Raw genomic sequence first — 27844 nt, 5'->3', positions numbered from 1 at the left:
CAGAATTGTTTTCCAATTGGAAATGATGTTGTGGCACCTGGAGTAGTTTAATATTTGTTGCTAATGCCAAAATAACCATAAGATATTTTTCCACTGAGTTGGGTAATAATGACAACCATTATCAGCGCTTAGACACAGCGGCAACACTGTAATTGGCGCTATATAAGTGTAAGTATTATTATTATTATTATTATTATTATTATTACTATTTTTTTTCTTTTTTGGTGGTAGATAAGCCGTAGCTGGTACAATTATTTTTTTTTTTTTTTTCTCCTCCTACAGGTAAGCTTATAATAAAGCTTACCTGTAGGTAAAAATAATATCTCCAAACAAGCACAGTTTAGGAGAGAGATATTTCATGTAGCATCAGCCAATGACATCACTGGCACACGCACTCTGAAGCAATTATTTTGCATTTAGGAGAGAAGTGCCAGAATGACGCGGTATTGAAGTGGTTAAGGTGATTTATTCCTATGCATATCTAAAAGTGTTTGCTAAAAATCGAATTGATATCATTCTTGGCCATGTGCATGGCCAATAAAACAACCAGCCTACTTTTAGCAGCGCAATACACATCAGTGGGAGGGTTTTAGATATTTCATTACTTTCTGCAAAATACATTTCCAAGTGACTAAGCATCAGTAATTGGCAAATAGTTATGATCTTTTAAGACTAGTAGGTATTGATTCTGTTTTCAATTTTGAGATGTGCTCACGTTGGCTACTGTTTGAGAATGCATATTGATCAGATTCCTCTCTATTGGCAATATTTCTATCCTATTATCACCGTCTTTTATTTTTTTATATATAATTTTTTTTCTATTTCTACAGTTTGTTTTACATGAGTTATGTATTTGAAAATGATTGTGTTGTAATTGTACAATTAATACACAGTTGCATTCTTCTAGGTATTGCAACAATACATAAAGAGCACATTAAAAGTGCATGTTAAAGGCGAAGTGCAGGATTACAAAAAATGTAACCTTCATAATCGCCTGTCCCATACAGACTCTGAGAAAACTGAAAGATCAAATGGCCACTGATCACATGGTTCTTGATCTTCTCTGAGCAGAGAGTGATGACTGTCAGCCACCAGCTTTCTGTTTTGCCCCTCTGGCACTCACTGGAGTGCCAGGCTGTGCAGGGGACTGGAGCGGCTGGCTCAGATTCTCTGTGCCCAGCTGCCCCTCGGTTATCTGGGTGGATTCCAACATTAAAATTGGGACCCCATATGGAGCCTGGAGCAGCTCTGTGACGTCCGCCCATAGCGGGCTTTAGCTCACTGTTGGCTGAATCTGGGTCACAAGAATGCAGATCTAAGTGCACTCCTGTGACCCAGAAGAGAAGTATGGTCACAAGAGCTATATGCCTTTTTAAAAGAAAAAAATGTTGATGCCCTCTTTTATGATTTAAGGTCATTTATGATCATTTCTGTTACTTTCATGTTTATCACAAGCGGGAAAAAGTTTAAACTTTTAACATGTTGTTATTTTATGTGTTTGTCATAGGTGAATCTGGTCTGGGAAAATCAACTCTCATAAATTCACTCTTCTTAACGGATTTATATGCTCCGGATTATCCTGGTCCATCACACAGAATTAAAAAGACTGTTCAGGTGAGTTTGTTCAAGTGTACCTATAGTCATGGAGAAAGCCATGAGCTGTTAGTAGAATTTCGATTTGAAGCCTATATATAGGAATGCCCTTCCTGGAGCTTTAGCCGTTTGTTTACATTGAATACCCTCCATCCCTATGTAAAAAAAAAAAAACACTGAAGCTGCTGACTCTTAATAAACCATCACGCGCCTGTCCCCGGATCCAGCACACTGCTCAGCCCAGCTGTTTTCAACCTGTGCCCTCTGTCGCTGGCATCTTTACTATGGGCACCCAGTTGTGACAGCTTGTGGCTCCATAGCCGAGTGATCACTGCGCACAGCGAATGGTCCCGCAGTCTTCTGGGACCTGTCGTATGTCCTAAAAGACGGCAGGAAGGAGAACTTTAGATTCTGATTGCCTAAGCGGTCGGAGCAGAAGTGGGTAAAAATCGGGTACCGGCTACCCCTCCCCCTCCAAAAAAAAAAGCTATTTCACAAACGAGAGCAGGGGCGGAGGCCTTAAAGCAGGACTTCCCCTTTTGGGTGGAGCTTCACATTAAATATGCTTGTATTGGATCACATGTTAATGTGGGTTGCTTTTGGAGAATGGGCTGCCCAATGCATCACAACAGACCAAAATTCGGACATGTAGAGTTTTTTCAGCAGCATGGCAACACAAGTGTGCCAAGTAGGTGTGTTGGGGAAATCGAGAGGAATATTCAAGCTTGCGTTGCTTATCTTTGTTTCTAAAACCAGGTACAGCCAGGTTAACCCCCCCCATGCAATATTGTCAGGTTCTGTGTCTCGGCCAGTATGGCATTTCTTTAAGGGATTTTTCTAGAAAACGGACAGGCAGTTCTGGGCTTTATTAGGAAGTTCAACATATAGCTTGGCAAACGGTGTGATAGATGTGCCCTGTAATATAATAATAAAAAAAAAAAGATTTTGTCATTATGATTGAAAATGTATAAAACTTCAGTTAATAAACCTTTAACAGTTCTAGTTTCACTTTAACGTACTCCTAATGCATTAAGCATATTATGAACAAAATTAGCTTCAGTTACATAACTATGCATGTGTTCACCTCAGGGACACTTTGTCCTTGACCTACATTAGTAGGAAATAGAATTGTTACACGCTTCCACCTTCACTATAACAGGATGAACTGTGTTCCTGCATCGACTTTTATTTGGCCAATCTCATGGTGTGTTTGATCCCTGCAGACAAACGGGGAACTTAAGTTACACTTGGTAGTAATTGTAAGTAATCTTCTGCAATAGTACCTCAGACTCCACATACAAGTATTGATTTTGTTTTCAGACTGTGCTGTTCCATTGTTTTCTCTTAGCCTTAAGGGTCTACACAGGCTGAATATCAGACGGTATCGCCCGGTTCAATAGAAACCGGCTGACATTCAGCCCGTGTATGGCAGCTGGTCCGACAGAAGCTGACCGAATGTTCAGCAGTGGCTGAGAGTGCTGACCAATGTATTATGGCGGGATGGCGACTGTACTAACATTAGATTGTTGGTACAAGATCTGAGCGCTAAATAATTTTTTTTTCATTCCGCCCACTGGGTTGAATGGGGGAAAAAAATCTAATAGTGTGCGCCAGTCTTTGGTTAAGTATTAGACTTGTTATTAAAGGGAGGTTTAGTAACCACTTCCCTACCGCTGGATGTCATATGACATCCTGGACTTTAGGGGGGATATCTGAATGATGCCTGCAGCTACTGGCATCATTCAGGTATCCTTTTCTGCCGGTGATTCTGCGCACCATAAGAACGATCATAGCGGCAGTTCCGCCGCTTGATCGTTATAGGCTGCCCTCCGGGCTCTCCCGTGCCATCGGGGGCCCGGATAACGAATCGGCCGGTGACGGATGAGGACCATAGAGATTTCTATGACCGTCAGAGGCCCGGGCGCAACGTTATGACATCACACCTGGGTACCCAGAAGTAAACAAAGCCACGATCGTGGCTGTCGGCATCAGATCGGTGAATTTTTCCTGCCTGGAGGAGAGATGTGGAGTCTTATTGACCCCGCATCTATCCATAAAGAGGACCTGTCACTAACAATGCCTATTACAAGAGATGTTTACATTCCTTGTAATAGGAATAAAAGTGATCAAAAAAGAAAAATGTAAAAATAAAAAAATTAAATAAAAATTACAACGCCCCTGTCCCCGGTAGCTTGCGCTCAGAAGCGATCACACGTAAGTCCCGCCCACATATGTAAATGGTGTTCAAACCACACATGTAAGGTATTGCCGCGTGCGTTGGAGCATGTGCAACAATTATAGCACTATACCTCCTCTCTAACTCTAAACTGGTAACCTGTAAAAAAAAAAAAAAAATGTTTTAAAGCTACGCCTATGGAGAATTTTAAGTACCGAAGTTTGGCGCGATTTTAAAGCATGACATGTTGAGTATCTATTTACTCGATGTAACATAATTTTTCACATTATACAAAAAAAAATTGGGCTAACTTTACTGTTTTGTTTTTTACTTCATGAAACCGTATTTTTTTCCCCCCAAAAAAGGCGTTTGAATATTTATTGTGCAAATACCGTGTGAGATGAAAAGTTGTTGCGATGACCACCACTTTATTCCCAAGGGTGTCTGCTAAAATATATTTATGTGTGTGTGTATTAGAGGTCGACCGATATATCGGCTGATGTTTTGCCTTTTGAAGATATCCGCATCGGCCGATTATTATGAAAAATAGGCCGATTTTCTGTCTGCCTGCCCGCCCGCTCGCTCGTTCACCCGCTTGCTCGCTGCTGACTTTTTTTTTCTTTTTTTAGTTTAGGAAGTCGGCAGCCAACCAGTGGGCCTGTAACAGCCAATCGGCGACCGCCGTTGCTGACATCCTCCACTGAAAAACATTAAACTTTCCAACCCCAGACGCGGATTCTGCATTTGAATCCTGGGGTTGATGTATCCTCTTTCAAAGTCCATAAAGATTTGAGGCGCTGGGATTCCTATGTAATCAAACACAAACAAGGTTTAAAAGTTCAGTTTAACAGCAACAAAAATAAATCTACAAATTTCTGGGGCAACAAACTGCCCCCTTCATCAGAGGTGTAAATACTTGAGACTCAAAAAACAATCTGTATCCAGTATCTCTCAATTCTGATGTTCTTTAGAAAGCAAGACATGCACTGCTGGTGGTCACTGGCAGTTGTATTGGCTTTTTTTTATTTATTTTTTAGTAAACATTCAGTACAAAAGAAATGAGATCAAATCTAAATCATTATAGGAAAAATCCCCCTCAAAAAGATTGTGACTTTGATATACATTCAGTTACATTATGTCTAGTTAAATCTTCTTTTTTTTAATATATATTTAGTTGCGTTGCCTTAACAGCATTATAGGAAAGTGAGTTCCCAAGCTGTTCTGCTAGCTGTTAGGGGTGCTTTGCTTTGAAGGTAATATAGCTCACATATGTGTTTTAACGGTTTGCTCCAGTTACTACTGTATGCAGGACTATGTTAACATTTCTTGTAAGTCCTGGTTTATGTGGTTCTGTGTTTATAGAATTTCTAAGCTCACATGGGCATAATGCTATTTGACAATGCCCCTGTCTCTCTGTGTGCGTGTCTATTTTCCAGAACTACTATGAAAGTATGTTGAGTTCAGATGCTGTGGCACCACCCTTTGTGAAGCATGCATGCCTTACATTGCATGTACAAACATATGTTTGTTTTACTGATACTTTATTCCTGTCCGGTCATTGCTTCCCTCTTTAAGTGGTGTGTGTTTGGAGATGCAAATAGACATTTCAAATGGATGGAAATGACCTGCCTTGGGGAGTGCATGGGAAAACAGCCATTTGGAGTGGGATTGCTGAGAAAAGTTTGGAATTCCAAGACTCAGGCTAATTTGTTTTCCATGAGCCTCTGGGGAATTCTGGCTAAAGCGGATGATGGGATACAGTTGGAAGTCTTAACGTGGAGGACACTGCTTTACAGTTATGTTTTCTTGGATCATTTCCAGATGTTTTACTGCATGTTTGACCATGTATGGAAACGGAATGCTCCGTTCAGTAAATTAGCTGGAAGTTTCACATGTGCACAAGGACTACACTGATGTAAAGCAGCAATTATTTGTACAGGTATTAAAATCAAACCATTGAATCCATACTAAACAAAAAATATAGGAAATAGAAGAGAACCAGGGTGTCTACAATTTTTTGTCTTGTGAGCTGTTTCAAATATTGTCAATGAAAACATATTTTCTTTGCAACTTTTATTCTATAGTCTGCGTTCAGCTTTTGGAGTGTACAACACGGCTGGTAAACTGACATTTCGGCGCAGTTTGGCATTTTTTTCAGCTGCCCCTGAACTGTTATCTTGCCAGTACATGTACACAGGATTGTTTATAGTCGTTTCTAGGCAGCTGAGTTTAGAAGCATTTTTTTTGGAATGCATAGAGGCATTTGAAACGGCAAATGCCTGTAACTGTAAACGCTGCTAAACACAGCAAGTGTTTCGTTTTGGATGTTTTTCAATTTTACCAAAAAAATGTTTTTCTTTTAAAGCGCATGTAAACGCAGCTGAACGGACGTTTTTAAACGTTGGATTCTAACCATCAAGTTAAATCGTCCAGGAGAGGTTATACAGCATCCCATGTACATGAAGCCTAACTGTGGTCAAGTGTCACTGTTTAACCCTTTATAAGAGTCTATTGCAGTTGGGGTCACAATTTTATGCAACTTACAGCTTTTTTTTTTTTTTGTTCTTCAAATGATCCTAAACACCCTGTTTAATTTACATTGTCCCTTCTATTTCTGTATGCGGATGATGGCACTGTTTTTTTTTGTTAAAAAAAATTCAATCTAAGTACCCGTTTCCTAATTGATATACCAGCTGTCACATGACCCAGATCTTTCCCAGTCTGTCTGCAGGGAATCCTAAGCAGGAGAAGCTTCTAGTCCTCTGCTGCTGGTCACATGCTCATAAAAACAAAAACCGCCTTTGGAATGCAGAGTTAAATCAATACATGATTTTAAATTGTCATACATATATTTGAAATCAAATCTTCTTTTATTTTTTGGGCAATAACCTGATGAATGGCCGGATTTCTGACAGTCACACCTAGTGGTGGTTCGTCCATAGAGGGTGCTGGAGCGCCGCCCCCTCTGGCTCTCGCACAGCTACTGAAATACATAGATTCATGCATTGCATGAATCTATGTATTTTCGCCGCTGCCGCCCACCATTCAGATGGCCGGATGCTGAGCGCCGGCCATCTGAATAACGGCAGCTGGTTGGCTGTGTGGAAGTGCCTATCAGAGCCAGCGGCTGTGGCACAGTGGCGACAATTGCGGGGCACAGTGGCAACAATTGCAGGGCACAGTGGCGACAATTGATGGGCACAGTGGCTATAATTTATTCCCCCCCCCCCCCCCCAAAATTTTGAGCACCAGCCGCCACTGGTCACACCCCTCCAGCCTGTGTCTTGGGATAAGAGGGAGATGAAGCCTCTTAATCGACATGTAATATCCCAACTTCATTGTGTTTTAGCTGGTTAGTGGGCATGGACGAGGAATGGAGGAAGAGGGCTGTCATTTACCTCTGTGTATACACCCACATGTGTGACTATAGTCGCATGGGCTGCTCAGATGTGATGGGGATTAAATTCTTAGTATAGTAACTCACAGAAAACTGAGCATGTGCAGATTTGCCACCACAGCTGCAAAATTCCTAGCTGAATTGCGGACATGAACAGAGGGTGGAGATGGAAAGCAGCAGGATCAACCATTTATTTTGCAGAATACAGAAAACAAATCTCATAGGGAGTTTATATACTAAAACTGGTGCGTGCAAACTCTGGTGCATCGCTTTATTGAAACCAATCGGCTTCCAGGTTTTATTGCCAAAGCTTAATTTAAAGGGTCACTAAAGGAATTTTTTTTTTTAGCTAAATAGCTTCCTTTACCTTACTGCAGTCCTGGTTTCATGTCCTCATTGTTCGTTTTTGCTTTCATGTTGCTGTAAATCCTCTCTGTTCTGGACACTTCCTGGTTGCCTGTTTCCTGATAACCACAGTACTGGGAGATTTCTCACGGTGGTCACTAATCAAGGAGCTGTGTGTAAAACGAAACTGGATTGGTGCTGAGGAGTTTTAGACAAAGTATCACTGCTCTCTATTGGCTGACTGCCCTCTAGTGGCTCTCTGTACATCAGAGAACCAGGAAACAACAGCAAAAACGAAACTACACTGCAGGCACATTATATGATTGTTTTTTTATCTATGTTTAATCATTTTTAAAAGGAATCAGTTAACTATTATGTCTCTATGTCCTGTAAACAGTCATTTCAGCTAAAAATTTTTTTTCCTTTAGTGACCCTTTAATAAGCTGAAGTTAGAAGCTGATTCGCTACCATGCACAGCTGCACCAGATTCTGAGTGCAACAGTTTTAGTAAATCTCCCCCATAGTGACTGAGTATGAACCGGGCTAAAAATAGCACCTGAAAAACTCCCCCCCTGCAGTCTCCGTGTGAAAGCCAGAGGGCTTTCACACTGAGTCCATGTGCTGGCAGGTGGTTAAAGGGAAAAAAAAAAAAAAAAAAAACTCCTGCAAGCAGCATCTTTGGAGCGGTGAAGGAATGAAATGAATGGGCAGCGCGGCTGAACCACCAGCAAAGCGCGGTGGTTAAAAGCACCCCACTAGCGGCCGAAAACCTCTGCAAAACGGCGGCACAGCGCCACTAAATTGAGCGGTGCTTTACTGCCGATCCCACCCCAGTGTGAAAGGGATATATATATATATATATTTTTTTTTTTTTGGAGATGCACCGAAATTGGTGTTATCGGTACTCGGCCGATAAGATAAAAAGGTGTAGTAATAATGGCATCGAAAACGCACATGATTTTGCGGATTTTTACCACAATGTGTTTTTTTCATACTGTATTTGCTGGCGTATAAGACTACCTTTTACACTTAAAAACAACTGGCCAAAAAGCAGGGGTCGTCTTATACGCCGGGTCAGCTGTTGGGATGCCTGCTGGATGTGCGTTAATACTGTATGTAGCTTCGGCTACATACAGTATATACCGATTAGCCAATCCCGGTGAGCGATGTATTCAAATGAATACAGAGCCTGCTCGGATTGGGGTAACAACCTCTGCCAATCAGAGTGCCTACATACAGTAGCCGCTCGGATTGGCTTTGAGAGTCAGAGAAGCGTGGGCTGATGATGTTACAGCCTCTGCCAATCCAAGCAGGCTTTGTATTCATTAGTAGAATACATCACTCACCGTGATTGTCTTCAACTTCAGCAAGAATGAAGAATAATATGGCTCCAGCAGGAGGAAATATGAAGCATCGGAAGCCTCGGAAGGGGGGTCGTCTTATACGGTGAATACAGGCAAAAAATCTTTAAAAAAACTGTAAAATTAGGGGGTCGTCTTATACGCCCGGTCGCCTTATACGCCGGCAAATACGGTAGGTCATGTGACTTAAAAACCACATCTAAAAATTAACACGGGTGTGTATATGATGCGTTCTTGCTGTGTTTTTAATGCAATGGAACTGGGAGGTGCGGTTTTTGTGTGTGTGATGTTTTTTTTTTTTTGTTTTTGTTTTTGTTTTTTTACACCAAAAATGCAGGAAGCAGGGTTTTTATCACCAAAATAGAAGCCCAATGGACAAGTTTGCAGACATGCATAGAATTTAAAGGGATACATTTTTCTTGTGGTAAAGATGCTAATAATGGCTGATGATAAGTTCCTAGTCATTTAAATTGATGCTATTTAAAAAGTTGAATATATTCCAATTTTAGATAAAGATAAATATTTTTTTAAAACTGTAATTTTCGGTTTTCGGCCAAATGCATCCTGCATTTTCAGTTTCGCCACCAAAATTTCCATTCGGTGCACTTTTTAGTTGGTGTTCTTTTTAATAAAATAAAAAAATGTGGGTTTAGTGATACTTTGTTTTTAGAAACTGAATATTTGGCCCAGAATGCAAACATAAAGCAAAACTTGTGTGTTTTGTAAATTTGCGATGGTGTAAATGGACCTTGAAGCGGCCATTTTTTTCACTTTTCCATCTATTAAATCAATGTTCGGCCCCTGTTTTTAACTTTTTAATAGTAAAACATTTTATGGCAGTAAATGCCTTATACAGCCCACTTCCTGTTTGGTCATTAGCCTAGGCTTATGACGACATGCACAGCGCTCTCTCTCATGCCTCGTACACACGACCATTTTTCTTGGCAAGAAATTTTTTTTTTCTCCCCGACTTGATTCCCTGACTTGCATACACACGTTCATGCAAAAAACGTCCGACCAAAGCACGGTGACGTACGAAGGGACTATAAAGGGGAAGTTCCTTTCAAATGGCACCACCCTTTGGGCTGCATACTTGATTCTGAGCATGCATGTTTCCCCCCCCCCTCGGAAAAGCATACACTCAACCGTTTTTCGTGACGAAAAAAATTATGGGAAACACGACGAGAAAAGAGCTGGTTTCAATTTTTTTGCAGGCAGTTTTTTCGACGGGAAAACTGCTAGGGAACATACTCACGACCAATATAAAAAAATTGCCGTTTTCTCGTTGTGAAAACCGGTAGTGTGTACAAGGCATCACGAGAGAGTTTGTCTGGGGGGGGGGGGGGGGGGGTGTCATAAAAGGGTCAATGAGAGCTGGAGGTGTGTGTGTCTGTAAATCCAGGAAGTGAACAGGCAGCAGCTTCAGCTGCCCACAGTTAAAATGGATGCAGCCAGACTTAGTAGAGGGAGATTTCTGCAGCATATTTGCCAAGTACAGAATCACAGTACATATAAAATATGCAAAGTGGTTGGTGGGAAGCTTCAGAATGACAAAGATGGTTTTTATTACAAATGATGTGAGCAGACTTTAATGTTTTCTTTCTTGAAGACGGCAATATTTGCTTATTAGAAATGTAAGCTCTGCTTCAACCTTGGAAATGTCTTTCAGTGGTGGAAGGTTAGTAGTTTACAGAAAGAAGATAACATTGTTTTGGGTTTGCTCGCAGGAAGTGACAAGGGCACTACATTTCCAGCAAAATCAATAGGTATTATCTGTATTTGCTGAAAATGACTACAGCTACCACATTTTAGGACTTCTAAGCTGCAATAACGTAAGTGCAGCCGATCTGTTATTAAAGATACACATTTTAAGCTGCTTCCTAACCAATATACATTTCAGGCAACTCTCTCTAATGCCAGACAAAGAAACCAATGTGTTTTGAAAGTTTGCATCTTTAATAACTACAATTTGCAGATAGAGTATTTCCTTTAATTAAAGTGATACTAAAGTCTTATTAAAAAATAAGTTATACTTACCTGCTCTATATATAAATGGGAAGTACCCTCTACGGGTGGGACTATACTGGCATTAATAGAGTACAATGGGAAATATAAAAAATTTAATTTATGGGTACAAATGATTAAAACCAGAATTGTGGTACATAGTCATAAAAATGCGGGATGCAATTTTACATACAGTGGATAGAAGTCTACACACCCCTGTTAAAATGCATGTTTTGGTGATTTTAAAAAAAAAAACGAGACAAAGATAAATTCAGACCTTTTTCCACCTTTTTAAATGTGACCTATAAACTCTACATCAGTTAAACTGAAATCTTTTAGGTGGAGGGAAGTAAAAATAAAAAAAGAAATATGGTTGCATAAGTGTGCACACCCTTAACCGAATCCTTTGTTAAAGCATCTTTTTGATTTGATTACAGCACTCTTTTTGGGTATGAGTCTCAGCATGGCACATCTTGACTTGGCAATATTTGCCCACTCTTCTTTGCAAAAACACTCAAAATCTGTCAGATTGCAATGGCATCTCCTGTGCACAACCCTCTTCAGATAACGCCACACATTTTCAATAGGATTTAGGTCTGGGCTCTGGCTGGGCAATTCCAAAATCGTTATTCTTCTGGTGAAGCCATTCCTTGGTTGATTTGGATGTATGCTTTGGGTCGTTGTCGTGCTGAAAGATGAAGATCCTCTTCATGTTCAGCTTTCTATCAGAAGCCTGAAGGTTTTGTGCCAATATTGACTGGTATTTGGAACGGTTCATAATTCCCTCTACTTTGACTAACCCCCCTGTTCCAGGTGAAGAAAAACTGCTCCAAAGCATGATACTGCCACCACCATGCTTCACTGTGGGTACAGTGTTTTTAGTGATGTCAAAACATTGAATAAATACTAAACCAAAAAATATAGGGAAGAGAACCAGGGTGTCTACATTTTTTTGTCTTGTGAGCTGTTTCAAATATTGTCAATGAAAACATATTTTCTTTGCAACTTTTATTCTATAGTCTGCTTTTAGCTTTTGGGGTGTAAGGCTCCATGCACACTGAAGCTGATAAACTGCAGTTTATTGGCGTTTTTTTTTTTTTTTTTTTTTTTTTTTTTAAGCCCATAAACTGAACTTTATGTTGGCCTATGTGCCCATGCACACCTGGGCGTTTTTTTAGTGTTAATGAGCTTTGGAGTTTATTGGCTTTTTTCTGAACGCCCGAAATTTGCGTTCAAAGTGCCGTTTTTCAGCAGAAAAAAATGCTAAAAACGCTCAAACGCCGATGTCAGAGTTTTTTTTAGTGTGTTTTTTTTTTTTTATCCACTAAAAAAAAAAAAAAAAAGAAAGCTGATTAAAGCTATTGCAAAAACGGAAAAAAATGTTGCAAAGCTCCCTGCAAAGCTTTTTATAGCTTTTATCAGCTTCAGTGTGCATGCTCCATATACACTGCTGCAGTTAAGCATTTTATTCAGCTGCCCCTGAACTCTCCTCTGTTATCTTATCAGTACATGTACACAGGGTTGTTTATAGTCGTTTCTAGGCAGCTGAGTTTAGAAGCATTTTTTGTAATGCATAGAGGCATTTGAAACTGCAAATGCCTGTAACGGCTTGTAAGCGCTGCTAAACACGGCAAGCGTTTCGTTTTAGAAGTTTTTAAATTTACCAAAATAAATATATAATTTTTAAAGCGCATGTAAATGCAGCTGAACAGACGTTTTTTGAATTTTACAAAAAAAAAATATATATATATATATATATATATATATATATATATATATATATATATATATATATATATATATATATATATATATATATATATATATATATATATATATATATATATATATATATATATATATATATATATATATATATATATAATTTTTTTAAACGTTGGCTTCTAGCTGTCAAGTTAAATCGTCCAGGTGAGGTTAAACAATGTCCCGTGTACATGAAGCCTAAAACTGGTTAAGTGTCACTGTTAAACCCTTTATAACTAACAGGCCAGGTTTTATGTATTACCTTGGGGAGATGCAGACTAGACTACTGCAATCACTGAGCAGCAAATGATATCACCTGTGATGTATTTTAATTATCTTGCAAACCTGGCCTGTTGGTGGGCCCTGAGGACAGGAGTTGAGGACGACTGCTTTAAATAATGGCAGGTGTATACTCCTATGTACCATGAGTTTAAATGTTTTAATTCTGAACAAAACTACATCCCCATCCCAAAAGTTGTTCAGATTATAGGTCACAAAGGTGGAAAAAGTTCTGAAATTATTCAGCTTTGTCTAATTTTTTACATCACAGAAATCGGACATTTTTACAGGGGTGTGTAAACTTTTTGTATCCACTGTATATGGCGAAATGATCAAGTGACGACTAGCACGTTTTGGGATTGGTTTTGCACAGAGCAGCTTGGATCCTCCTCTTCGGGTCCTTCTTTGGCGATCCTGGCCCCTCCCTCCTGCTGAGTGTCCCCACACAAGCAGCTTGCAATGGTGGCACCCGAGCCACTGCTCTGTGTGTCCATTCAGACACTGAGCCGCTGCTCAGTTGGCTTAATGACTTTGACAGCCCTGGGATCCCATGGCGCTAGCTGTGTGTCTCAGCCAATCAGGAGGGAGAGTCGCAGACAGCCAAGTCTCTCGTGCTACATTGCTGGATCGCGATTGGGCTCTGGTAAGTATTAGGGGGGCCGCTGCACACAGGCTTTTTTATTTTCATGCATAGAATGTATTTAAAATAAACCTTCTGCCTTTAGAGCCACTTAAAATATTGTCTGACACTCACGTTCATCTGTTGATCTGTCAGTAATACACTTCTGACCTGGGGTGACAATACATTCTGTGCTTTTATTTATGGTGGAGTAGGAGGACTGTTACCCTAGGACGGGAATACAGAACACCTCCTCCTTGCTGTTCATTGTAGAGAGGAAGATTTCTGTAGTTCTAACAAACTTCCTGATGACATTGTTTAAAATTAACCTGCAGTACAGGATTTTTGTTAGGATCAACAGATTTTTGCACTTATTGAATAGAACAAATATAACAAAACCCATTTCAGTGGTATATTTAACAGACCAAAAGGGAGGCAATGAGATACAAATCCTGTGTAATAAAGTAATTGTAAAGGTTCATTGTTTAAAGTAATTTACCAGCTCTGTGAAGTTTGTTTTTTGCACAGAGAGGCTCCAATCCTCCTTTGCTGGGGTCCCCCGGTGGCGCTCCTGGCTCCTCCTCCTTCAGCGATTGCCACCACAGAGAGCCGATTTCCATGGGGGCACCCGTGTGGGCGCGCTCCAGTGTGTTGCTGCATCCATTGACACAGACAACAGGACTTGGTCCCCGCCCGTGCTCCCAGTTTACTGCATTTGATTGACGGCAGTGGGAGCAAATGGCTCCTGCTGCCAACAATCTATTCATTGAGGGTCGTGCTCTTCGCTGGAACAATAAGCAATCAGGTTCAGGTAAGAGAAAGGGGGGCTCTGGCGGGCAGCTGCAGCACAGAAGGTTTTTCACCTTCATGCATAGAGGTGAAAAACCCTGAGACTTTACAACTCCTTTAATATAACAAGAAAAGAAGTTCATTGTGAGCGTTTTAGTATGCCCCAATCCCCTCCTCCAGATTTCCTGTAAGGTCACATGCCTCTTCTCTGCTGAGATTTTGTTTGCAGCCTGTGTTGTATTTATGTATTATAAAAAGCATATCACAATTTTCTTATGATTTTTCTTTTTTTGTGTTGTAGGTTGAGCAGTCAAAAGTTCTAATTAAAGAAGGTGGAGTTCAGCTGCTTCTCACAATAGTAGACACACCCGGGTTTGGCGATGCCGTCGATAATAGCAACTGGTAATGGTCTTTTTTTATTTCAAGACTTTTTTTTTTTTTTTTTTACTATTCTTTGAGCATTACCTGTAGCATTTCATTCTGCTTGGCACGGTTTCAGATTTTAGTTTCTGCTCCAGCAGCTGAAAACAAATACAACAGCCTGACACAATGATAATATTGAGATTTAGAAGTTTTTAAATATTCTATTTAGTAGTAAAAGCATAATATTGTATACTGTACATCCCTTAGCAGTATATAAAGATTTGATGACTTTTTTAAATTTGAGTGTGTTATTTATTAGTATGGTAAGATCACCCCGGTCAGTGTAAAATCACTATAAAACTGTTTTGTAGTGGTATGTATGTAAGTAAGCATTCATCGTTTAATGTGTCATACACAGGACAATTTAACAAGCCTGTCCATTTCTTGGTCTCTCCCCCCCCCCCCCCCCCCCCCACACACATTGTAAAGCCTTTTCCTTCCCTTCCAAGGCACATGTATCATTGTTGAGAGCTTCATAGGCATTGTAGATTCAGACTGATGTTACTTCATATGAGCCAGGTGGGGGCAGTCATGCACATTTTTTTTGAGTTTACTCCTCCTCCTTTTTTTTTCCTTCTTTATTTATTTATTTATTTATTTATTTATATATATATATATATATATATATATATATATATATATATATATATATATATATATATATATATATATATATATATATGCATAGTAGTGTCCTAAAGTATGCATGTTTATGAAAAGTAGTTTAAATGCGCACAATTTTTCATCTCAGGCATAGAGGATGTTTGAAATGGTATCTCTGTGCCTGTGTCTGGATAGACATGTAATGTACTAGCTGCGAGGCAAAGTCCTTTTTACTGCAACTTGAACTCCGCACTAGGAATTGGCACACATTTGCCATTTCTATGTGAAAGAGAAGGATCCATAAAGCCCAACTTCAGCCATTTTTAAAAAAAACAATCTGGAGGGAGGGCATTGAACCTCTGTCAGGCTTGTATTGTAGGTCTGCATCCATAAAGTAGATTGTTTTTCGTCTTGCCACAGTGACAACTAGTCTCCATTTCTCAGCTGCTGCCACAAGAAAAAGGTGAGATGAATCTGTCCAGGTCACATAAAGCCTTTCAGAGTTGATAAAAGTATTTACTCCTAAGTAAACCTTGAACACATTGACTAAAGTCTTGTACACACTATTCTTTTTTTTTTCTTCGTTCAACCCAGCGGGCTGAACGAAAAAAGTGCACACCAGCCAGCGCTCTCGGCCATGGGAACCTGTTACCTGTACATGTTTAGTCATGCCCCTTCAGCAGAATATGGACCAGCTGCCGTACACATGGGCCGAATTTTGGCCCATTTTTATTGAACTGGCTGATATTCGGCCCGTGTGCCCGGGGCTTTAGGTTTTAAATAAAATGGTAAAAAAAAATGTGCCTTTTTTTTTTTTTTTTTTAACATTTTAATGATCTAATATATTAGCCACTTGGATTAAAACAAATTCATTAGTTATTTGTTGGGTGGAATAATTGTAGTAAACATTTTTTTATTTCAGTTGGCAGCCGGTTATTGACTATATTGACAGTAAATTTGAAGACTATCTTAATGCAGAATCTCGTGTCAACAGACGTCAGATGCCAGACAACCGTGTGCACTGTTGTTTGTACTTTATTGCACCTTCAGGCCACGGGTGAGTGTTCACACAAATTGACCTGTACAGCAATTATGAAAATGTGTAACTGTTTTTAAAGTTAAATTCCAGGTTTATTATTACAGGCATGCCCAAACCAACTATTTATATTTCAGAAAGATGTGGCCACTGTGTGTTCTTTAATATACTGTATTAGAAATTGCTACATACAGTAGGCGGCAGCAGTACAAGCGATTTCCTTTCTGGTACTGGAATTAAAAAGTGTTGGACCCGGTTCTTCTCCACCATTCAAGAGAAGCCTTGTATATTAATGAAAACAAGGTTTCCACCTCAGCCAATCGGAGGAAGCCTTGTGTTCATTGATAAATAGTGAAGTACAGAACATGTTTGTTTTTTTTGTCTTGTTTTTGCTTTTGGCCCCTTTTACACCTGCGGACCGTATGTCCGCTTTTTCATCCATTCGTTTGCGGATGAAAAGGGGACATACACTGGTCCCTATGAGATTGCGGGTGTCAGCGGATGAACATCCACTGACACCCGATCTCGTCTGCCCCTGCAATGATCCGATTCTGCACACGGAAGAAAACCCTATTTTTCCTTCCGTCATTGGATCGGATGAACACTGACATATGGTCCGTGTTCATCCGATCCCCCCACATAGGGGAGAGCGGAGAAAAGACAGGGCGGCTCAGCGGGGATCAACAGAGCGATCCCTGCTGAGCATACGGAGGCGGATCATTACTGATCTGCCCCGTGTGAAAAGGGCCTTTCTTTAAACCCAGGAAACGTTGAATTTATAAAAGCCAGCACTGCTGTTTGTATTTTAGTAAGGATGCAAAGATGCAAGGGAATGAAATCTGTATTTATACGCTTAAAGAAATTTAAAGCTGAGCTGCACTCAGATAACCAACAGCTGAAATAAGTGTATTGCATGTAAAATCTTCGACTTGTTAGATAATTTGTAATTCTGTTAAATCATCAATGTTTAGTTTTCCTTCCTGCTAGATAGCACAGCCAGGTTGTGGACTCTCTTCTACATTGCATTTAGTAATGGGTCTGGTCTAGGACCTATACTTGACTGATGACAATCTTTGAAATAACAAAAACAAGTTCCTCTTCGCCCGCCCCCCTCCCTCTCTGCCGCCTCCCCCCCTCAAAAGCCCTCCCTCTCTGCCGCCTGCCCGCCCCCTCCCTCTCTGCCCCCCCCCCCCCCCCAGCTCCTCTCTGGCGTGAAAGCTAAGTGACTAATTCTCCATGTGTGTTCTCTCCTTGTGATTGGCAGTGTGCATATTTCAAAGCCAGGCTCTTTATTTGCTAGGGATCCGCCTACTGTCAATCACAAGGGGACCTGCAGCTGCAGGCATCATCCCAGTACCGTTGTTTAGAGCGGGCGATTGGCTTTTCAGACATAACCGATGCGGCTAAAAGCCGCTCGGTTGTTATGCCGGAGGAGCGGGAGGGGACCCCCCCCCCCCCTCCCGCCGCTCTGACCGAGCCTCCCGTCCCACCGGGAGACCCGATCCTCCATCCGGTGCCTTCTGTGTCCAGGCGGAGCCTGAAACTAAGCCGTAGACGGCTTTGATTCAGTGTCCGCAATGGAAACATGGAAGCGACGTCATGACGTCACTTCCGGGTTTCTCGGCTGCCAATGGCGCCATATTTAAAAAGTACACAGTATTCAGAATCGCCGTTTTCGGCGATCTGAATACTTTGAAGTGCAAAGGAGGGATCGGGGGTCTTTTAGACCCCCGATCTCTCCATAAAGAGTACCTGTCACCACCTATTACTGTCACAAGGGATGTTTACATTCCTTGTGACAACAAAAAAAGTGATCATAATGTAAAAAAAAAATTTTTTTTATATTATATAAAAAAATTAAAGTGCCCCTCTCCCCGCGAGCTTGTGCAACAAAGAAAACGCATACGGAAGTCGCGCCCGCATATGAAAACGGTGTTCAAATTACACATGTGAGGTATCGCCGCGATCGTCAGAGCGAGAGCAATAATTATAGCACTAGACCACCTCTGTAATTCTAACCTGGTAACCGTAAAAAAAAGTTTAAAGCGTCGCCTATGGAGATTTTTAGTTACCGTAGTTTGTCGCTATTCCACGAGTGTGTGCAATTATAAAGCGTGACATGCTTGGTATCTATTTACTCTGCGTAACATCATCTTTCACATTATGCAAAAAAATTGGGCTAACTTTACTGTTTCATTTTTTTTTTAAATTCATGAAAGTAAATTTTTCCCAAAAAGTTGCGTTTGAAACACCGACGCACAAATAATGTGAGACATAAAATATTGCAACAATCTCCATTTTATTCTCTAGATTCTCTGCTAAAAAATATCTAAAATGTTTTGGGGTTCCAAGTCATTTTCTAGCAAAAAATATGGATTTTAACTTGTAAACACCAAATGTCATAAATAGGCTTAGGCATGAAAGGGTTAAACCCCGTCGGGCTCTTCCCACACAGCTACAAAACTCTTTGGACACAGATGGGGTGGAGCTCGGCTGCGTTTTTGGCATGCGCTGGCCTCATTGTTTTGCTGTGGACCCTCTAGTAACGGTGTGCCACTGCATGTGGTTCTTGCCCTATATTCATGTACCCGTTTCCCATACTGACATTTGTCATACGGAGACACGACCAGATTCTACAAGGTGTCTACAACACACTATGAATTCCCCAGATTATGTTCAAGACTGCTATGTTACCTTGGAAAAAAAGAATCAAACTACGTCTTTATCTGAAATGTAAATAGAAAGCTTGGTCATTTCTTATCAGTTAGAAAACCTGACTCTAAATGCCTTCATCAAACTAAATTCTAGTTTGTGAACTATAACTATTAAAGCAAAGTATAAGTGCTCTTAAAAAAGCTGAACCCCCCTACTGCATAGCCTGTATAAAAGACATGTGTAAATACCTATTTATTATTATTTTTTTTTTATCTGCTCTAATGTTGCAAGATCCAGAGGCTTCAGCTTACTTGTGTCAGAGTGGCTGCTGCAGGGGATATGAGGGAATGCTGACAAGGGAGGGAAAGTTGGAGTCGACAGGTGATGTTGTGGCACCTTTAGCAGGCACTCTTACATGGGGGAGCCACAGCAGCTGCAACTTAGATTTAAAAAATATATTTATAGCCCTTTCACACTGAGGCATTGGGGGCATCGGCAATAAAGCAACGCTTTTTTTCCACAGCGCTTTTCGGCCACTAGCGGGGAGCTTTTATACATCGCTCTTAAAGCGCCTCAAAGAAGCTGCTTGCAGGACTTTTTTTGACGTCCTGCCAGCGCACCGCTCCAGTATGGTCCCCTCTCCTTACCCCCCTGGTCCCACAATCACCCACTGTCATACACTGCAAGCTGCTCCCCATGGCTTGCTCTCCCCTCATCGCTGACCAGACAGGTTAGACAGATTGTGACTGGTCAGCACCTCTACATGCATGGCGCTGACCAATTAGAATATCTTTTACTGTACGTGCTGAGAGGTACAGATTAAACCCCAGGGATTTAAAATCCCCGGACCGGTGAAGCGGAGTCCCGGTGTCTGACTGCAGGGGATTGTGGCACTCTGGTACTACGGGGGCAGGTTGGATGGTGAGAGGGATTAGTGTAAGGTCACCTTTTCACAAATTTTCTGCAAAGGTGAACTTACACTTTTAAGGGGGCACCATTTGGTTTAAAATTATTCTGCACTACATAGAAATTAATCTTCTTTCTTTTCGTTAAACCCCTGCTTTTACAGTATCAAAGGGTGTTTCCATGTCTTCGGCTCTGTCTTGATTTTACCCACCCCCCTGATTACTGCATCATAGCCTCATCTTTTCCTGATGGTGAGAAGCACATTCCTAAACCTGAGTGCACATTGGATTCTGGGACATGTCATTTTTCAGTGCAGTAAACTATAATCCCAGATAATATGGGAAGCAGGAAATGAGTCTCTCTGCGTGCATTTTATAAAAAACAGCCAAAAAATGCTTGACCCCAGAACACAAGGATAAGTACATTTTCATAAACGTGACTATGTATGTTAAAATTTAGCATCTATGTGTTAGGCTTAGTAGCTGCTGAGAGGTGTACAGGTATACTGTGTGAAAAAAATAAATGGATCGACAGCAAAAAAGTGGTATTAAACTCCAAAAATGTATTCTATTGCAGCTTACTAATTGGATGTGTCTGCATTCATTTCCCCCTTCTGACGGCAACATTTTTAATCCTAGGGGAGGGGAGTGTAGATGTTTTTTTTTTTTTTTTTTTTTTTTTTTTTTTTATACTTCAGACTCCACCTCATAGAGTGTGCATTTACATGCTCATGTTCTGCGTACCAGCCCATTGCATCTCTATTTCGGTTTTGCATCATTAGTGTCCTTTTTTTTTTTTTTATATGCTAGTTGTTTTTGTTTTGTTTTCCACTTTTGTGTTTTTTTTTTTTTTTTTTTTTTATATATATATTTATATTATTTTCTTGAGTACATCTTTGACTTCTTTTGCTGACCATATACAAAAGTTTTCCCTTAATACTTCCCTTCCTCTTACCCGTCCCTCCCCCCCCCCCCCCCTCCCATCTCACCAAAACAATCTCCTTATACCTCTACTTCTCTCTGATTTTTCAAAAATGGCCTTAAGTGCCTTCTCTTAATTTTTCCGCGTAACTCCACGATTTCTTAAAAGTTCTCCAGTTTTCCCATTTCATATTTTGTAATATGTTATTACCCTCCATGTCCTCCTGCAGTTCCTCCATTTTATACGTTTCTTCCACCGCGTCGATCCATTGCCAGATCGATGGGCATTCCACCTCTTGCCAGCCCCTTGGAATTAATCTTTTGGCAGCATTCAATAGGTGTGGTACTAGCGATTTTTTATAACTTTTAATGCCTTCTTCCCCCCCGTGGAACAGAACAACCCAAGGGTCCATCTTTATCTTTTTCTTTGTAATCTCTTCGACACAAGCCAATATTTTTTCCCAGTACCTCCTTATCTTAGGGCATCCCCACCACAGGTGTGCCATATTTCCTGGTAAACCGCATCCCCTCCAGCACTCTCCAGTCTGTCCCTCTTTAAACTTTTTTAATTTGTCTGGTGTCATATACCATCCGGCTATGCATTTAAAACACATCTCTGCTGTGCGGCTATCCACCGCGGAGGAGTGTGTCAGGGTCAGCATTTTCTCTATTGTGGTCCTATCCTGATGTGTCCCTAGTTCCCTTTCCCATTTTTTAATGAATGGGGGTATGTTCTGCTCTTCCATCTTCAGTAACATCTTATATAGTCCCGAGATAGATCCTCTGGCATTTTTTGTAGAGCATATTTTTTTCCAATTCCAATAACTGATCTCCCGACCTCAACGGGTGTGGAAGATCTTGGATAAAATGGTTTAATTGCCGATATCTCCATTCATTAATTTCCAGGAGGGAGTTTTTTAATTTCAACTCCTGTAGTGTTAAAATGTGCCCTTCCTTTATTATATCCCTTAATTGTATAGTGTCCATTTTAATCCAATTTCCCCCCACTTGTGTTTTACCTGGTGCAAAATAATCATTATTCTTTAGTGATATAAGGGGTGAATTGTACTCTTTCACAATTTTTTTATAGACCGTGTCCCAAACTTTAAGTGCATTTTTAGTTATCTCGTGTGCGTTTTTATCTATTGTCCTAAATTGTGGAGGGTTCCAAATTATCTTATCTAGCCTTGCCTGTGACAATTCATTTTCTACACTAACCCACCTTTTTTCTTTACTAGCCCTGGCCCACTCCACCACTCTTGTTAATATCACCGCCTCATAGTATCTCTTGACATCGGGGACCGCTAATCCACCCTTTTTTTTTGGCTGTTTTAGGGTCTGAAGTGCTATCCTGTGCTTCTTATTTCTCCAAATATAATTCATTATTAATTTTCTAAGGGCCGAGAACAATGTCCCGGGGAGGGCAATGGGGATCATCTGGAACTTATATAAAATTTTTGGCAAAATGACCATTTTGCAGTAATTAATTCGTCCTATCCATGATATTGCCCTATTTTCCACCCTTTTTGTTTCTGTCTTAATTTCATTTAATAAAGGGATAAAATTTATCGTATACATCTCCCTAGTCGATTTTGCTAGCAGTATTCCTAGGTATTTGAGTTCTTTAACCCAAGCAAATTTGTACTTCATTTTCAGGTGTTGTTCTTCTATCTTGCTTATATTTATACTCATAATCTCCGTTTTTGTGATGTTTAATTTAAAGTTTGAGATTTCTCCGTATTCGCTGCAAAGGTTTAGAAGGTTTGGGATTGATGTTTTGGGTTCCATTAAATAGAATAGGACGTCGTCTGCAAAGGCTGCAAGTTTATGTTCTTCCTCTCCTATTTTAACCCCTTTTATTTTTTGAGAGTTTCTGATCCTAGCCAGCAGGGGTTCCAATGTGAGCACGAACAGTAATGGCGATAGAGGGCACCCTTGCCTTGTACCATTTCTCATTAAGAAGGTTTGAGAGAGACTTCCATTTATTTTTATTTTGGCCGTGGGGGACCTGTAGAGAGTGCCAATCCACTCCATCATCCTCTGTCCAAACCCCATTTCCTTCAGGGTGAGCAACATGAGTCCCCAGTCTACCCTGTCAAACGCTTTTTCTGCGTCTATCGACAGAAGTAGACCTGGGGATCCCACCGCCTTCATTTTCCGGAGGATTAACAGTGTTCTAACCCCATTGTCTCTCCCCTCTCTTCCCTGGACAAAACCTGTCTGATCCGGGTACACCAATCTCGCCATTTCCTGTTTAACTCTCCCGGCCAATACCTTTGCAAACAGTTTTAAATCTGTATTGAGCAGAGATATCGGCCGGTATCCTGAACAGTTTCCGATGTCCTTTCCTTCCTTAGGGATAACGGTGATAGTTGCCTCTGATGCCTCTTTACTTAGTTCGTACTCCTTTCCAAGCCCATTATAGTACTGGCATAGCCTTGGCAGAAGTATCTCTTTAAATTTTTTGTAATACATTACTGTAAAGCCGTCTGGTCCCGGACTTTTACCTGAGGCAGAGCTTGATAATGCTACTTTAATTTCGTTTTCCGTTATTTGCCTGTCCATCCCCTCTGCGTCTATTTGACTGACTTTTGGTAACCTTGCTTCTTCTAAAAATGCTGAGATTTTTTTGTCTTTCTCCCCTTTTTGCCAGTTTTTTTGTTCTACTGAGTATAATTTTTCATAATATAATCTAAATGTTTCAGCAATATCTTTTGTTGTGTGCAAGACCTCTCCTTTTTCGTTTTTAATTTTGTCTATATAGTTCCTTGATTTCTTTTTTTGTACCATCCGAGCCAGATGTTTGCTTGTTTTATTTCCCCACCTATATCTCTCCCTTGCCACCAAGTTAAATTCCCTTCTTGTTTCCCGATCAATAAGTTCTTTAAGTTCGTTCCGCTTGTTAACTAGATCTAGATAAATATCTCGTTGTTTACCATTTTTCTTATGTGTTAGTTCCAAATTGAAGATCTCATCTACTAATTTTTCCTTCTTACTGTTCATTTCTTTTTTCCTCCTTGCCCCTTCGGAGATTAACACCCCTCTAATCACCGCCTTATGGGCATCCCATAATGTTGCTGCCGAAATATCATCTGTCTTGTTTATCTTAAAATATTCCTCTAATTCTTTTTTGACCCTCATTAAACTTTTCTCTTCTATTAGTAGTTTCTCATTTAGTCTCCAATTTGGATAGGTCCTTTGATTGCCTATAATATTTATGGATATACTGATTGGAGCATGGTCGGAAATCGTCATGGTCTCTATTTTTGTCTCGACCACCGCATCTAGCATTCTATGCTCAATGAAAATGTGATCGATCCGGGAGTAACTCTCATGTACGTGAGAATAAAATGTATAATCTCGTTTGCTTGGGTTAAAGATCCTCCATGTGTCTACTAATTGGCTTCTATGTAGACTACCTTTTACCTTTCTTAATTGCCTTTCTTGAGTCTCTAATGTTTGGTGTGTTTTATCGACCTTTGTGTCCATACAGAAATTTAAATCTCCTCCCAATATTATCTTTCCCCTCCTGAAATCTTTTAATTTCCCCAGGATTCCCTGGAGGTATTTCATCGGGGAGGTATTCGGTGCATATATGTTTACAAGAGTATATTCCTCCTCCTCTAATTTTCCCCTTAAAAAGAGGAATCTCCCTTCTGGGTCTGTCAATCGGTCTGTTAACACAAACCTAATCCCCTTCGCTATCCCAATTGCTACCCCTCTGGCCCTTTTAGAGATGGTGTCGCCATAGTACCATATGGGGAAGTCAGGGGAATATAGCTTTATGTTTGATCCTAATGTAAGATGGGTTTCTTGTAAAAGGACAACATCTGACCTATACCTCTTTAGTTCCTTTAGTACCTTATGTCTCTTTGATGGACTATTGAGGCCTTTTACGTTATAAGATAGGCATTTAATTACCGGCATCTTGGTTGTTGGTTACAGTTTCTTCCGATTGTTTTGGTGAGATAGGATATCTTCCCCCCTCCCTCCCCTCCCTCTCCCCCCTCCCCTCCCCTCCCTCCCCCCCCCCCCCCTCTCTTCCCTCCCTCCCCCCTCCCCTCCCTCCCGCCCTCCCAATTTGGCCTATTTAAGACCTCTGAACCATTTTCCATGCCCTGGTTCAGATTGCTCCGGGTGGGGTCTGGGATCTCCCCCCCCATCCCGGTTTCTCCACCCCGGGGTAGGGGGGGGCACAGGGCCCAGCCAAGGAACAGAAGGAAGGCCAAGAAACAAAAAGAGGTCAGAAGGAAAGAAGAAACAAAAAAAGAAAAACAAGCACAGAAAGAAAACCGGGGGCCTCAAAAAGGGCCCACAAAGGGGCGGTTAAGAGAAAAAAAAATTGAGAGAGAGAGGGGTATGGAACAAGGGGGGGGCGGAGCTTGAGTGTAGATGTTCTAACAGATTTAGATACGCTAACAAATTGAAGCCAAACGCCAATTAACCCTTAAAGGGTCACTAAAGGAATTTTTTTTTTAGCTAAATGGCTTCCTTTACCTTACTGCAGTCCTGGTTTCATGTCCTCATTGTTCGTTTTTGCTTTGATGTTGCTGTAATTTCTCTCTGTTCTGGACACTTCCTGGTTGTCTGTTTCCTGATCACCACAGTACTGGGAGATTTCTCTCTGTGGTGACTAATCAAGGAGGTGTGTCTAAAACCCCTCAGCACCAATCCAGTTTCGTTTTGCAAAACCTTCCCTGCCCTTCTATTGGCTCTCTGGCTCTGTACATCAGAGAACCAGGAAACAGCAAAAATGAAACTAAACTGTAGGCACATTATATGATTGTTTTTTATCTATTTTTAATAATTTTTAAAAGGAATCCGTTAACTATTGTCTCTATACCCTGTAAACAGTCATTTCAGCAAAACAATTTTTTTCCTTTAGTGACCCTTTAAGCAGTTACAGCAAACAGATTTTTTTTTTATCCTTTTAGGGATACTTGTTTTACATAAATGAAAGCTGATTATCACCTTTATCTCGTCCCACTAACTGCTACATCTGCAGGATAGCTTGTTCTGTTGAGCAGGCTCAGTGGCCTCATCACCAGGTGAAGATGAAGGGAAGAAAGCCTAAAGGAAACTTATGCAGCCATCACATCTAAGGTGTAAGCTGCAATATAATAAAAGTTGGGTTTAATGCCACTTTAAAGCTGTAATTTCACTGACTACATCAATATAGTATTTTGTACTGCATGTGGCTGAGTAGTCTGGTACACCATTGATCCGTATGTCTCTGTAATAATAATTGACAAGGAGACCTAAATTCTGAGTCAGTGAACTGCTGCACAGGCAGCTACATTTAAAGTACTGATTTACTCATGAGACCTAGTTTGTATGGTAGTTGCAGCTGTTTGTGTATTTATTTTCATTTAAAATTGTTTCCCAAAATTGCGCTATGTTTTATCGATACCTCACATGGTGTGGTTTGAACACCGCTTTCATATGCGGGCGCTACACGCGTATGCTTCTGCATGCAAACTCGGCAGGACGGGGCGCGTTCCTGGCTCCTAACTTTTTTAGCTGGCTCCTAGATTCCCAGCAAATTTGTCGAGCCCTAAATATAAAGTAGATGTTTTCCCAGTTTGGCTGCAAATGTGTAAATTACACTCTAAACAAATACAGCAAGAAATACCGATAGATAGAGATATCTCCATCTATATCTTTCTTGTTTATGGGGGCGTGGTGTGTAAGCCCTGCAGTTCTGATTCCATGCTACAGCTAGTCATACCCTGCTTGAATTTGAACCGATTCAATTGGTACTTATTGTGAAATAACAAAAGTCTGCTTTAAACTGAAGGTGCCCGATGGGAAATCTGTTAGCTGAATAGTGATATTCAGACAGCCACGACTGCTGCCTTAATGCAGTAACCAACAGTGCAGCTGCTGAACAGTGTTGGGGCAATTGGTTGATTTATAAGCATGAATGGCTAGCTAGTCATTGGCAGGCAGAGATTTATCTGCCTATTTTCTGCACGTCATAGAAATTTGGAATCTAAAGTCCCAAGTGACATTTCATTTTCACTCACCGCAGCGTCTTTGACATGTAGTGGTTTGCGCCACTCTTTTGCTTGATTCGCCCATCAGCACAGACCGCGTTGACAGAGGAATCCCTCTCACAGAGCCTTTGTATTCTCCCAGGGGGAGGTAGAACTGTCTTCGTCGTGAGTAGACAGTGATTATTGCTAGCGGATATACTAGCAACTAGTGGTGATCTCATGCAAAATCCAGCAGGTTGGTTGTACTTAAGTTGATCGATCGACTTGGTACATTTAGCCTCCCATGCATGGTTTAAACCTTGTCCGGTGCAGCAGGAACTGGGAGACATCGTCTATGGCTGGCTTTAGAGCAGTCCTCTGAAAGGGGAGGGTCGTTTTCAGACTCTTTCAAAACCAGTTTATCAGAGGGATCTCCGTTATCAGACAAGGTTTTCTAATCTGTCCAGTGGCTAATTTCCCTGATCCTCAGAGGGCAGTGTCTCCGTGGCCTGTTAGCACTGTATCTGACCCCCAAAAAAAGTTGGCTCATGAGATTGTCATCTAATGTCGATGGGCTCCTTGATGCCTAGTATACAAGATGAGAAAATCGGGCCATCTTCAAAACGATAGTCCGATTTATCCAACATCTTTAGTACACAGCTTTCAAGAGCTGATCGCGACCAAAGGGAAAAACACAAAAATATTTCTTGTACAATACCAGTACAGTATTCATCAGAGAAAAATAAAATGACCAAAGACTGAACATGCTTGGAAATGAAAGAATACAATACATCACTTCTGAAGTTTTATTCTGTCGTATGAGAGTTTTCATACCTTTTTAGTGACCTCTTCAAAAACGGAAGATCGGATTATGTCAGGTGTACAAGGCTTTAGTGCGCATGTATACAGACTTTGTTTCCTGTGTTTGACATTGCCTTCAGTAGAGTAATGTAGATAAGTTTAGAGACTGCATTTGATCTGCTTTCAGTTTCTTAGGAC

General features: G+C 40.7%; 1 protein-coding gene across 5 annotated transcripts in view; it reads left to right on the top strand.

Annotated features, from left to right (window-relative positions):
• The window catches only part of SEPTIN7 (septin 7), a 149942-nt gene that overhangs the window by 73795 nt on the left and 48303 nt on the right, over positions 1 to 27844 (top strand). For all 5 annotated transcript variants that reach the window (XM_040353229.1, XM_040353230.1, XM_040353225.1 and 2 more), the window contains exons 4-6: positions 1508 to 1614; positions 14629 to 14729; positions 16276 to 16410. In XM_040353229.1, the coding sequence (XP_040209163.1) occupies positions 1508 to 1614; positions 14629 to 14729; positions 16276 to 16410 (343 nt within the window). The remainder of the gene's footprint in view (positions 1 to 1507; positions 1615 to 14628; positions 14730 to 16275; positions 16411 to 27844) is intronic.

This window comes from Rana temporaria, chromosome 5 (genome assembly GCF_905171775.1).
Source record: "Rana temporaria chromosome 5, aRanTem1.1, whole genome shotgun sequence".
Lineage (NCBI taxonomy): Eukaryota > Metazoa > Chordata > Amphibia > Anura > Ranidae > Rana > Rana temporaria.
This window is presented reverse-complemented; position numbering and strand designations above follow the sequence as displayed.